The 14,969-nt window shown below is 41.8% G+C and overlaps 1 protein-coding gene across 8 annotated transcripts in view; it reads right to left on the bottom strand.

Moving 5' to 3' along the window:
• PARD3B (par-3 family cell polarity regulator beta) overlaps nt 1–14,969 on the bottom strand; it is a 437,068-nt gene that overhangs the window by 125,971 nt on the left and 296,128 nt on the right. For all 8 annotated transcript variants that reach the window (XM_068948053.1, XM_068948054.1, XM_068948056.1 and 5 more), the window contains one exon: nt 14,624–14,858. In XM_068948053.1, coding sequence (XP_068804154.1) covers nt 14,624–14,858 — 235 coding nt within the window. The remainder of the gene's footprint in view (nt 1–14,623; nt 14,859–14,969) is intronic.

Here is a 14,969-nt window from a genome sequence, read left to right as displayed (position 1 = left end):
CTCCACTTCATCCTGGCCATTCTGCTCTGCCTCAGTCAGTATTTGCATTTCGCTTTCCACAATCAGGTCTAGTCGCTTGTGCAGCTAATCCCTAATTCTCCTACTTTTGCCATGAAAAATAAAAACGTTTACTGCTAATCCCATCACCAGTCATGTAAATGTAGCCTGGGCTCCTGGAACTTTTCTGCTGTCATTTACAGTCACAAATTTTAGCTGTGCTTCTAAAAGAAACAGGTTGTAAACCTGCTTGTTACAGTAATTTCTCCTCGGTTTCTTTGTTCTGTGATTCAGAACCACTGCACTATGTTGACTTTAACAAAGTTTCCTTTTTTTCAAGAGACTGACCAATTGTTATGAACCTGAGTTTCAAAATGGACAGACACTGAACTGAAACTGCCATATTAAAGGTCTGTAATGATCTGTCTGCGCTCAGTCAAATGCGTTGTCATCTGCTCTGCGTTGATTCAATGCCACTTGTCTGTGCCATTCAATACAATTGATCACAAGATGCTCTTACAGAGCATTTGGTTATCCTCGAAGTTTGGCACCCAAGGGCCTTGCAACGCCCACAGCTTGAGCTGTTCTTCACCCAATGCCTTTTTTCGTAGCCGAGAGTAAAAACTGTTCTCTTATCTGGCACCTAAAATTCCCTGTACACGTTCGGCGGGATTGTGTTTGAGGCCCACTGTTTTGTTCTTGTTAGCAACAGCCACTGGATGATTTTAATTAAATCTCATGGCTTCAATTATCTGTACGCAGACAGTGTATCAAGTTAAGTTGCTTCCTAGGTCCTCCCTCCCCCCTCGATGTTTTATCTTGGTCTTCCTCTCTCCTTTTCAGTCCGCCTTCGAAATCAGGTACTTGAGAAGGCTACTGAGCAAAATTTGGGTTTGTTTTTTCTGTATCGCTTTTTAAAATTCATTTTAATTCAATATTTACAGAGTGAAAAACTCATACTTCAGGGCTTCATTTACAATCTTCTCCTTTTAGCTTATAAATTAGTATGACATTTTATGCAAGCAATTTAATTTAATTTTTTTTTTTTAAATCTTTCTCCTTCCTCTGATCACTGCTGTATATGAAATCTCCTCTGATTTATATGATAGAGTTCTGCATCAACCTTTATATTTGCAGGCTTGTTTTAGCTCTGTATCTGCCTTGCATTATGATTTTCTTGCATCATTAAACTGAAACTTAAATGTTCAACATAATCTTCCATTTAGCTTGGTGGAAGCTTAAGCATGGAGCTGGTCTAAACACAGTCAGATGTCCTAAAATGTTCAACCCCTCTGGACATGGATTTATTTCTACAGGAGGGAGCGGTCCGGTTTCAAGCTGGCTGGCGTCTTCTAAAGACGACGTACATGACTCCTCGCAAAGAAACCTGCTCGAGTTGATGACAGCCCAAATTCACCAAGCTGTCATCTACCTGGCACATCTACACTAGACCTTTCTGTTGAGTTTTAATTATTTTGCAAAGACCTTACAATATTACTGAAACAAACGCAGTCTCAAAGTCAACAGAAACCAATGCTATCACAAGCAAGCAGCCTCATCGAAGTGACTTAACCTTTGACCGGTAAATTTTATCTGTTATAGGTAACTCGTGTCCCAAGGTACTCGGTGAACAGTAGACCTACACAAAATAAACAAAGACTGAGAAAGACAATAAACTGATGGCCAAGATCAACAAATGGTCTGAGCCTCCCACGAAGCCATTAATACAACACGCTGCTAAGACGCGCTCGTCTCCAGAGATGGGCTGTTTTAACAGGTTTGGGTGCGTCTATCTCCTTGAGAAGACGAGTGAGGTAAGTCATAGTGAGACGATGAGATTATTGTACTGTAAAGAAGTTCCTTTTAGCGTAGGGCATCATTAGCACCCGCCTTGCCCCCCTCCCCTGGACGGCTCATAGTACTCAAATACCTAAATCCACCACCTCCTCTTCTAACCTTTGGCAATCCTCATTACTCAGAGGAAACAGCATGTCAAAGAGACCCAGTCTTTACCAAACACTCTGGAAGTTAATTATATGATGTTTTAAAAGATTTATGTACCAATCCAGTAGTTCCATAGAAATATAAGAATACAGATAACAGTTTAAAATAGCAAAGGTAGAAAAATTTGGATTCTGGGCAGGCACGTTTGTGTAAATTTTATATATATATATATAAAATATATATATATACACACACACACACACATAATCAACACATCTCCAGAAGAATTACCTATGTATTTGAATTTTAACTCCACTGTAGCCTTTTGCTATGGCGTGAATGCATTGTTTTAATAAAGATCTCGAGCAAAGAAGACAGCAGAGTATATAATACAGCTGTAGTTTATTGCTTTGTTCTCTGTTGGGCTGAGGCCTCAGTAAGTTATTAAACCGCTGAGGTAAATCTTGAACTATTTAGTTATTCTAAACCTCAATCCTATGAGAATTTTCTCTACTCTAGAGTTGTGGGTTTTTTTTTTTTTTTAAATCTTTCCCAGTGAAAGATTATCTTTTCTGTGCTCCATTTTCAACTGCATACAAGTGCATGGCCAGCAGTCTATGGTATAACATAAGTTTTCTGCAATAGGTCCAGGGCCCGCAGTGATTTTTTTCCCCTTACTATGACAGGATCATCTTCTTCCAATTTCTTTAAACTCCGGCCCTAAAAACCAGAAAAGATTAAACTCATTCTCTCCAATTTTAAATACCTTCACAAGAGGAAGCTGGTATTTAAGCTAGAATAAATACTAAGAATGAACTAAATAAATATACTGCTATTGGAATATTTTTGTTAGCATGCTTCAGACTCTCTAAAACTTGGTGTGCTTCTAATTAGACTGATAGGGCACACATTTCATATAAGAGTGGCTTCCTTCCTCCCATCAAAGTATGCACAAACGTACAAATCTTTGGAAAACACTGAAGTTATCTCTACAACGCAGATTTGTAATAGTGATTTCCATGCAGGAGATGCAATAAAGCGAAACCCACTTTATTACAGCACCAGGGGCTAAAGCCAGTTATGCACTCAGAATAAGCAAGCTGGCATGCCAAATCGGTTTTCACCACTCACTGGGTACAACATACTTCACAGGCAAATCAACAAATTAGGCAGCTTACAGAGAATCAGCATCATAAGATCTACAGACCTCATCACGGGGAGGTCTTGCACAGCATTGTCAGCATTCCCATGACAGATCACGTAAACACAACCTCCACTTTGCAGCCACTGAAATCAGGGAACATCTCCCATGCATGAGCAAAGAGGCGAACACTACTGCTACAGGCAGGCAGAACTCAAAGCACAACTCCAGCTAGAAATTCTCCCCGTCTCTCTATGTAACAGAAAACCATTTCAGCCCAGAGCTCCTGTCGCAAGCCTGAGCCTTCCGTGAGCACCCTCCAATGTACCAGACGAAGGACGGCAGAGAGGCAGGTACACTAACCTACTGCAGCACTTACACCCATAACAATCTGCCTTTTTCAGGGAAAGAAATATTTGCTCGTTTCTTTTAGAATAGTTGACGTCAAGTAAGCTACTCTCCAGCATATACCTTAATCTTAGTAAAAATGTTCTGCAGCCGTACAGCGGCTTGTAGGTTTTGCAAAATCTTCGTATCTCGACAAAGCTCTCACATTGGGAATTATATTTGCAGTGCCGACTGCATTAAAACAAACAAACAAAACCTAACAATTTAAAAATACGTATCACTAAGACGACTAAATGATTTTAATAGGGTGAGCTCCTTAACTGTCCTTCCTCGCTGCCTATTAGGGAAGCTGAACAATTTAGGAGCGCATGAATAGAAACGCACCTCCAAATGAAGAAATGGAAATGGAAAATACATTTGGGAAGGAAGGAGAGCTAACTTCTTTGAATAGCTTATTTCCTTGATCTAGTTTTAATTAAAACCAGAACTTCAGTGTATCTGTTATACCAACCTACTGTAATACAGGTTTCCACAGTAGAGGGTAAAAAGCTAAACAAAAAGACGACAGAGGTAGAAAGAATAGCACCCGACTCATTACTCACCATGGTTCTTTGGCTAGAAAGAAAATAGCAGACAGCGCTGTTGGCCTTCTGTCACCAGCAAATAGCTTTACAATTCTATTTACACATTATTACCAACCAACCTGATAATCTGGGGTGAACGTGAGGCCAGGTATCCACTACTTTCAAAGAGGGGACAATGAATGGCACAGACATACAGCAAATTACTTCAGATCTAATACTGAAGTTAAATGCTGAAGGACTGTAGATGATACTCAGTCGTCTGTATAGGCTGTGCTACACATACACAGATGGACAATTTTCACCTTGTGAGTCAACTTTTAAGATCTGATTTTTTAAAGTTTCTAGTTTAGTGGCGACAGCAACGTATCTCACTGCAATTTTTATATATGCGTACACAGATATGCGTAAATACATACACACGCATAAAGGTAGTCTAAAGTTTTATATTTCAGACTCCTTTGTATTCATTCCTTACTGATTCCCCTCAACAGAAAGAGAAATCAAAAATTAAGAAACAGGTCAGTAGTGGGAAGCTGCGGATCACAAAGGGAAAAGGAAGCGGGCATCTGGCTTTTCATCCACAAGGAATTGGTCAAAGATTTCTAAAGAGCAACATCAAATCCTTTCAAACTGCCCACCCAAGGCAAGACCCTAGAGAAGTCACTTCACCTGAACGAAGGAAGCAAGCAGGGGAACCTTCTCGTCATGGCAGTATTTCTGCAGAGGAGCACTCAGTAGCCTCGTTCACGTCTAGGTCTGCATTGCGCTGGGTGCGGCCACCGAGGAACCGCGGCACTCGCTCCCCAGCAGAACTGTACGTTACTACACCGGTGTGTAACCGCTGGCCAAAGCGGGGAGGAGACCATGCTCGTGGCTAGGCTGGAAGAGGCAGGTGAGATGGCGCTCCCAGCGGCACGGGCAGCCCCTCAGCCTGGAAATCTGGCAGCGGCCAGGCACCAGGAGCCAAGCGGTGGAGAGGGAAGAAGCTGAGATGCAAGTTCAAGAAGCTTCACTGTTTTTTTGTGTGGCCAGGTCTTCAATGTGTGATGTAAGACGGCAAATTTTAGAGACCGTTTCACTGAACGGGTTCAGGGGTCATGGGAAATGACATCCCATGTAGGGGTTTTGTGCAAGGGGGAAGGCGCTGCTAGTTTCCATGATGACAGAGTAAGGAGATAAAGAGGAACAGCTGGCAGAGAGAAAACGAATTTGCCCATGTTAAATTTGAAATGAAAAATCAATTCTTCTGCCGAGAAGGCATAAAAGCAGGGTAAAAGTTAGAAGGTCAACTAATATTCTGAGCCAGCGTATTCCAGGGTGCATTTCCGAAGGCAAGAATATCTGCAGCTAGGAGGTAGCAGGGAGAGGAAGAGGAGGAGACCCAGGGGCACCTCCCGTGCTAGCAGCAGCAGGAGGAAGGGCTAAGGGCAAGCAACGCAGTTCCAGCAAAGAGCTCCTTCCAAAAGCGCAAGAGCTCGTGGACTGGGCTAAGCTTGTTTCAGGTTTTTTTCAAAGAGAGAAGAGACCAGAGTTTGCTAAAACTGGATGGGAAGGTGAGTAATAATGAGGAAAGGTTAAAAAGAGACCCCAGAGATGCTATGTAGAAATGAGACTGGGCAATAGGAAATTAAGAAGGGAGGAAAAATTGGAATCACTGGAAAAAAAGTAGAAGGAAAGACACTGTGAAGCCTGCAGAGAAAGAAAGAAGTACCCTAGAGACCAGAGGAAAAGAAGCTAGGGGAAATCACACAAACCATACTGCCTTTTGATACTCATTTTCTTAAAAATAAAGCTATTTGCCTGCTATACTTTTACAGAAGTAGCCAAACTGGTTTTTAATGTTCTCGTTCACATATTTAACCTACAACGACCATATGAAGCAGGGAAATGCTATTATTTTTATTTTCTGTAAGGATAAAGGACATCCTTTATATAGGGATAACTGAGGCCTGGAACAGCTAAGCGAGGTAACCAACGCCATTCAGGAAGCCAGCGGCAGAGCAGGCACTCGAAACAAAATCCCTCACGGACTATACTCCTAAATCCTAAACCATCTCTCGCCCGCTTTTCCTCAAAAATCCTGTGCGAAAAAGACGACGGCAGAAAGGGACAGGGCGGTTCAAAGGGGTCAGGTTTTTTTTCTGAAGCTAGCGTTCCTCATGCTCTCCGAGATTGCGGCTGCCCTAAAAGGAGCTTTGTTCCTTTTATATGTCAGCAAAACAAAAGGTCAGCCTATTGAAATATTGGCCAGGTCTGACTTTCTTCTATTAATAACAAGTAGAGACACATTTTTTAAAGTAATAGTTAAATAAATGGCTACATGTCTGCAATCATTTCAACTTAAAATGTCAACTGGATTTGAGATGCCATGTGCATTTAATCAATGACTCTGCATTATAATATAAATACTACTTTGGTTTGACTGCTTTGTCTGGCATAAGTCATAATTCAGTGAGATGAGTACGTTTCATTTTCTCTACAGATGGCTGTTAATGGCAATACCTATTAAACTGGCACCTGCCAGCACTCTGTAGTTCAGGAATCTGTCAGGAGCCCCCTCCGCATCATTTTTCTGTTAGTTGTTCTCTCTCCCCCTCCTCCCTCCCATTTACCAAGTTCATGTGATAAAAAATACTGAAACAGAAAAGCAACAAAACAGACCTTTTTTTTTTTTTTTGTCTTAAGGTAGAATCCATACTCTGTACTGCATTTCCGAGGAAAATAAGCGTTTAGTAGTTGAAATGCAGCTCAGGCAGCCTCGACTCTAAACCTTCACTTCACACCCGTCAGGATCTTTGACCGTAGTGCAGAAACACACCACATACAGAAACACTCAGTGGACCATAACTTATATGGAAAACCTGGTATTCAAGTTTTATCCTCAGCCAAGAGATGGATTTTAAAACAAATAATAGCCAAGGATATTGAGTGAAGGATAAACACACCACCACAGTGCTCCTGATGAGGGGATACCATCAAGAACAGACTTCGCTTTTTAAGGCTTTTTTTTTTTGCAGAAGGGGTTATGTGGGAGGCAGGCAGACACACACACACAAACAAGAAACATGCCGCCTCCAGCAAAGACCAGCTCATATTGCCACAGGACTGGAGTTTGCCTTCATTTCAGCAGGCGTGAAATAGCCAGAGGTGAATACCGACTGGGCAGGCGGGCAGTTACGTAGGCACGTCACAGAATCCGGATGCCCACAATTACCCACACAGACAAAGCACGTTCTCTCTCTTTTGATTAATAGTGGCTTGAATAATGATATTTTAACTTGAAGTGAACATGCAACTATTTCACAAAAAGCATACTCCTCGCAAACAGTTTGTAAATTCCAGTCTTTTTAAGTAGTCAGAGGGAACTTTCTGCTCTGATCTGTTAAGTAAATATAAATCTCGCTATCCAAGTTCAGTAATGAGAGTAAGGGGTCTATTCTTCTTCCCTGCACTTGCATACATCTAACGTTAATGAGATTTATGCATGCATATTAAGAAGAGAACAGATGCTTAATTAAACAAATAAGCCTTTAGTAGGCAGTCCACGTGATCATTTTCCGTACAAACCCCCCTATTTTCTCTGTTTTAGTCTGACTATGAACGCAACCAAGGAGAGATCAATACAGCAGAGGAAAAGGAAGCAAGTGAGAGATGCCATTTGAGATGTTTGTCCTTTTTATTTTTCACATACTCGACAAACTCGAGATACATTAAACTAATCAGGTGTGGCCCCTCCCTCACTCTCTTGTGCTCTTCAAAGGAAACAGGAGCTGTATTTACCCACTCGCTTGTTTGGAAAGTGGAAATATTTATTAGGCAAAAGAAAACCAAGGCCTCTGAATAACGAATCATTACCTGACTGACTATCAAATACACAAGCATGATCCAGTTCAGATCATTTTGCTACTGAGGACAAAAAGACCTCTAAAATAACTTTAGCTTAATTAAATTATAATTTAATCTAGTCTTGTTTTTTTCGGTCTGTCCACATCTATGCATCCGTTTCCATCATCCTACATATATATGCATCTATAGATGCATATATGTGTACATGTGTGCGCGTGTGCATGTATACACACATGCAAACACTCTCTTCGGCAATCACATCACCATGTTATTTGCTCTTTCTTCATTATATTGCTAACTTTTCTCACCCGTGCTTGGCTTCTCAGTGCAACACAGGCCAGAAAAAAAATTCTCTCGGTACACTATCACAGTGCTATACTTAATGAAAGTCAGTATCTGTATATTATGCTATCTGCTCTACAATACCATTACAGGCTCAACAGTGCTAGCTGTAAAAAGTATCATTCCGAGCACAAGGCCTATAACAGTAGTAATGAAAAAAAGGGTCATTTCTGTCTTCCATCTAGCATGAAAAATTAAAATCACTAGGGCACTTAGCTCAAAGGAAAATTGGCAAATTAAGAGGACAAAAAATAAAATATTCATGGCTCATATTGTGAAATGGAAGGTAAATAATTTAAGATGAATTGTTATGTGAGAAAACGTACTATTTCTAAAGAGGAAAAAGCAAATGCAACTAATAAGCACATACATTGCCGCTTGCTGCACTTGCAGGTATGCGCACAAATGCACTTCTCAAGCTGTGGTTACATGCACTATTTGTCAGGGTTAGACATTTTCTCACCTTCACCAATTCCGAATGTATTCAACTAGCACGTGAGCAAAGCCTAGCTAACTTAAATGCTTAAATACTTTAACCTTGCTTTAGAAGGAGGAGGAGGTTTTTTCCCCACCTAAATTCAACCTGGAAATAATGAACGGATGAATGAGAGGGTGTTCTTCCACTGCATTCATTTGGCAAAACTCTTTACTCTCAGTAACCAATTACACACTTGCTCTTAGATTTTTATATCACAAGAAAACCTGACTCCAGCCTACCGGCCTCTGCCTGTGGGGAACTAGCTGTTAAAATTTCATTGGTGTGGCTGCAGTCCATTAGCTGACTTACCTTCATACCTATAAACCTGAAAGGGCTACCCAGAAATTTTACAGTCGCTATCTGGAAAAGGCAGTAGGGCAGCCGCAGACTCCTGGCGTTTATTGTACACCAGGTCTGTAACAACCGCTAGGGGACTAGGATACGGAGCAGCAATGCATGGCAGATGTCACATTCCCATGACGATTTAAGAGTTCAGTCTTTCTCCAATTTAATTTGGAAATTGACTCAAAGGCTACCTTTGTCAGAAGAGAGTATTCTGATAGGAGTTCAGAGGAAGGCAATTAAATACCTGTCGACAACTAGTCTAAAATCTAGAGTTTAGCACCTAACCAGCTGAGGAACGGTTTTTATTTTTAGATTAACCCTCTTGGTGAGATCAGCTTTGTGTTCCTGGTACTAAGTGCTAATGCGTTTTGCATTAGTGCTCAGTGTCAGGGATTTCCACTACCCTGCACCAAGGGGTGAATTAACCTTTCCAGACAGCCTCCAGAGCCCCGTTACACAGGCTTGGACCGAGTTCTGAACCCACAACACTGCACTACCTCAACTTAAAAGCACAGAAAATGTGGTTTTCACTACAGCATTTTTCATGGAAATACAAGCACCTCCAAAAAGAAGGACAGGGAGGCTCGCTTGAGGCAGACCACTCTTCTCAAAACTCACCGGGCCCTGAAAACTATCAGCCGTGTTAGCGCGAGAAAGCGAGGAACCAAGAATTCAATGTGGTATAGTACAGTCTTGCTGCTGTTATGAATCTGGAGGGAACATACAAAGATTTAGCATGTAACTGAATGTTACTTCTATTCAGAAAGAGTTTAAGCCCTGGTGATAGACACCAGCTTCTTCCTGAGACTGCAGTATAAATTTAGTCACAGCTCTGCTAATGATAGTATTTAATGTAACTGTTTTCCTGATACACGGTATCAATCTACTGTGCCTTCTGTTGTCTAGCATTGGGTTATTTAGTGAGTTACGATGGTGCAACGTGCCAGAACACATCAAAAAGTAAAATAATGCTTACTTAGCTGATGCTACATACAGTTAACCAAATCAACTTCTGTTCTTTGGACAGCGCATATGCAAATCCAATACTAAGGCAGGTGATATATGCATCACGACCCATAAAATAAGATTAATTTGTACAACCAAATAAAGATACACAAACTCTACACAATCTCCACTGTGATAAAATACGGCTTTGGATCACAGAAAATTAACTAATAACTAACAACCAGTGTCACCTGCCTCGGAAATCGCCAGCACATTATCTTACTTTGCTCCAAGTGCAGGAGTCCAAAACAGTACAGCCAAAAATTCTGGTTAATACTGAGTAAAACAACAAAATCACATTTTTTTTTTTTTAAAATAACGATCATAAAAATAAAAGGAGGATTGTTTGATGGTCTCCCTGAATCACAGTCACCTAAATAAAGCTTCAATCCAGGAAAAGCTTAACAGGAAAGCAATCGCACTTTCTTTTTTTTGGATGTGTAAAAAAAAGACCAGGAACTACAAGTAAATAGCAGCTGAGCAACAGATGAGGCACCAAGTGAAATCTGTTAGCAACTGCTAACAGCTTTGCTATTTTCTGTTGTTAAATTAAAAAAAAGAAAAAGAAAAAACCCATGCAGTAGCAATTCCAATATGTTCAAAAATCTCAGATGCAAAAGACTAAAAAGCCCAACACTTACACCTTCTTGTACTACAGATAAATGCTTGGGTTTGGTTTTAATATCTTGAAATGCTTTGTTATTGATTAAAAGGCAGAAACAAGCCAATTCACACGGACATACTACCAAGATAAAACTTGTTATAGCCATATATGACACAGTGAGTACAGCACACAAAGCCCAGCAGAGACAAGTGTGACTTCTCCAGCAGGTACTTCATGCCTCAGACTCTCCCTTCTTTTGTCCTTTATACCTGAGCCCTCATCACTCTGCAGGAAAAGCGAGAAAGTACACGCGCCTTCATTAGCGATGAGCTTTCGGGTGAGATCTCAGAACTAGCTTCACCGTCCTTCCGGTCCAGAAGCTTTCACCAAGCATGATAATTTCTCACTTGTCCCAGCCCAGTTTTCACTGAGGTTCACTAAGCCTGTTTTCTTATTTAGCGGCATCTCTGCGGCACCGCAGAGCTGCGCGGGCAAAGCTGAACCAGCTCTGAACAAAGTAGGCCAGGGATTACAGCACTACGAAAGCATCAGCGTGGGGCTCCTGCTCTCAGCAGGATCAATTAGTTGCATGGCTGCCAGTCACCCTGAAAAATTCACGGCGGTGAATTTGCAGCGTCCCAGGCAGATACAGTGTCTTTCTTCCTACCTTTGCCAGCTGCTTTCCTGACTTCTTTCCCACTGAGCCTTCCTCTCCTGCCTGTCTGCCAGGGCCTCTATCCCCGGTTCCCCATTTTGCAGATGTCTCCTGCACGAGGGATCACGGCACAAGTGCCACCACCCCTGCTGCAGGCACTCTACCGACTCCTCCACTCCGCTTTCTGCCCCTCTGCAGTGTTCACGTTCCCAGTGCCTCCTATGGCAACTTAAACTCAGCACGTCAAAAACTGAACTCATCTCTGCTTCTCAATACTTCGCTCTACTTCTTTCTCTTAAGCTACCAAGAATTAGTAGTCACCTTGCCGGCTGCAGAAGCTCACAACTTTTTGTCATCTTCAGCTTCTCTCTTTCCTCCCACAGATGTTCCACCAATAAAACATGCCAGTTCCACCTCCACGACGTCATGAAAAATCTGGCTGTTCCTTTCCAGCCATGCTGCTAAAATACTCGATCATCTAAAACTTCTTCCCGCAGTCTCCTCCTCCCTAGCCCTCCTGACAAACACTTCTCACTCTTCCTATCAGTGCAAAACTATTCTTAAAAATGCCTCTCGGATCGAATATTTTGACAGTATTCAATCCCTCTCAAGTTCGCCCATCCATTCTCCATTACCTCTGTAAATAATATTCAGATTCCTTGGGTTTGCTCTCCTTGTTACCCACAGCAGTTTCCCCCTGCAAAAATACGAGCCTGTTTTAGCCTATCTTGAGCAGAACGTACGCTCCCCTCCAATTTTTTGGTAAACCGATGCTGTTTGCTCTTGTTCAGCCTTCACAGGTCATCACCCTTCTTTCATTTCTATCACGCCTGGGGTTCCCTAGCACTCCTGCCTTCTCAGGAACAAATATCTTCAAAAACCATTTAGTAAATTCCGGGAAAAAACACTCAAAGACAGAGAACCAAAAACCCTCCCAGCTGACCTGTCAGTTCTTCCAAACAGCCCTTCCTCTGTTCATCGTAACCTGCTGCCTCCATGTTTATGGCTTTCTACAGATTTTCAACGGCGTGAGAAAGAAATTCCCATTTATGCTGCCGTACAGGTAAATAAATACAACTACAGCTAAATAAAAACAATTGCTGTCTGCCGAGAAGACTATCAATCAAAATAAAAAGCTAGCACACAAAAAGAACACATACATAAAAACCACGCGTACAACCAAAATGTGAAACATGTTCTAAAAAAGTGCATCGCTAAGACAGGTAACCTATCGTTCCCAGCGCTGCGTATTGATCGTTATGAGACTTTTTTTTGGTCAATTACAGATGCTTGCTTTGGATTCTGATGTCATCCCGTGTTCTCTCTGGCTCCGGCATCACACCCCTGTAAAAAATATCTTGCACTTAAAACTTCGTCGAGAGTCTGTCAGTGATACACGAGCCAGAGCACTTCTGCTTTTGTCAGACCTCTGTGCCAGCCAGTCCCTCTCTTCCTCCCACAGACCTATTTGCTGCAAGGAGTTAAAAGAAATGAAAATATAAAGCTAAAGATACACACACACAAAAAAAAAAAAAAGAGTTGCTGAAGTCACCCTCCTAATTATTCAGTGTTTTGACTACAGTTCCACGTTAAGCCCTATTTCTTCACACCGTATGAACACAAACGCACGTGCGCAGCGCAGGTGTGAGCGTGCGCCTCCTCGGCGTTCCTAAAGAGCCCCACTTGAATGCAGACTGGTGCACCCGCGTGCCTTATTAACAACTGCCGAAATCATGGAAATTTGGCACAGAGGCATGCCTGTATATTTTGAACAGCGTATCTTCACTGCTCCAAAGCTGCTGGGGCAACTTTGAGGATTCCTATTGATGACGCATAGAAGAAAGTTTGCTAAAACCTTCCATGTGCAAGGACGATATAACACAAGATGTTTGAGTCCAGAGGTCGTATCAATAGAAAGCTGCAAGGTAAGTTCACACAGCACTACCCTATTGAATACTATTTTAAATGAGATGATCTGGCAGCTGAATTTTAGATTACTAGTTATACACATCTTCGACTAAGCAACGGCTGTGGGTTCTGTGTATATAGCTGGCTGGTCTACAATACAGCATGCCAGGGAACACCAATAGCCTCCTAAAGCTGATGTTAACAGTGTTCAGTACCAGCAGTGACCACGTGGTCATTTAGCTTATTCTCCTCTTTCTGGGAAGTCGTTAAATTTCCTCCAGATACCCTATAATAATTTCAAAGATCTACTTACATTACAACACTTTAAAAGGTGGGAATGACAAACTAGAGTACCTACAGCACCCAAGGCTCCAGCAAAAGCAAGGAAATGGCCAGATGAGTTTTGTCCAGACAATCCCAGCAGATTAACTCCTATGATGCAGCAAAAAGCCATTCTCCCGTGCCCAAGCCTCCCTCTTATAATGGCTCTGCCAACCTGACCAATGGAAAAATCCTTCTGACTTCAAATATGATGTTAACTAAGTTGGCTATAAGCAGGACCAGTGCCACCTCTAGTCAGGACTCCATAGTCTCAATTTGAAGGTGGCACCATGGCTACATCTGAATGTCTAGCACTGACCCACGTTATCTAGTCTACGTAAACAATGCAGCTAATTCTGCATTCAGGCAGTAAGTCCTGGTGTGTTCCTTTTTGCAAAGACTGCGCTCAGGGAGTCCACCTTGCATGAGACATCTCTGAGCACAGCACAGCTAGGCATTCACAAAGATGATTTCTCCAGCATATCTGAGCATCAGGCTATCCTGGCCAGTCGCTGTTGACTCCAGCGATGCAAAGCCAAACAAAAACCACTGAATAAATCCAGAGAATTGCGTGCCAGGTAAGGAGAAAGCTGAGATTTTGACCACTGCACGCAATGGCTGAAGCCGTGAAAAATTGGATTTTATTCGCAGCAACTCTTCAGCAACTGCAAACGTTATGAGACTGTTTATGGTAACACAAACAATTCTGCTCTCCCCAAAGCATGTGAAGGAAGAGCAGACAAGCAAGGGAAAAGGAGGCAAAGGTCTGAGTGTGGGAGTGGGTCACGTATTCCTCAGAAATATTCCCCACAAAGCTATTCCCCCCCTCCAACACACTCACTTGTTTTTAGCCTGAAACCTTGAATTTTTTTGACATATGGGAATGAATTTCAAAGGCACAAAAAGACATTTTGTCTGCCAAATGTCTTCTGCCGCAGCTACAAGTTTGGTGTAAAAGTATAAACTGATTTCTTTTTAAATAACATAAACATTATTTTGAGTCCAACTGAAATAATTCTTCTTCCTCTTTATGAAAGTATCGGTAGTTTCATATAATATTGTAATGAGCATGGGTTTTTTTTGTTTTTTCTTTTAAATGCCATACCTCAACATGACACCGAAGCCTTTCTTCTTTTTCTTTTCCAGATCTTCGTTTTCTTCCTTCTTTTTCTTCTCTTTGCTTTTAGATTTACCCTTTTCTTTTTTCTTCTCCTTCTCTCTGCTTTTTTTGTCTTTTTTCGCTTTGGCTTCTACATCTTCTGTTTCGGGGTTCCCCGGAAGGGCGGGTTCCATACTCTGTGCTTCTTGACCAGAGTGAGAGCTCTTATCAGAGAAACCATCTGAACAGATAAAAGAGCAGCAGTGAGGATGGTTACGGGCCATTTACGATCACCAAAACACGTAACACACGAACACCAAAACACATGAAATACAGCATCGGTGTCTATAAA

The sequence above is a fragment of the Struthio camelus genome, chromosome 6 (genome assembly GCF_040807025.1).
Source record: "Struthio camelus isolate bStrCam1 chromosome 6, bStrCam1.hap1, whole genome shotgun sequence".
Classification (NCBI taxonomy): Eukaryota; Metazoa; Chordata; class Aves; order Struthioniformes; family Struthionidae; genus Struthio; species Struthio camelus.
The sequence above is the reverse complement of the archived record's forward strand: the minus strand, read 5'-3'. Positions and strand labels throughout refer to the sequence as shown.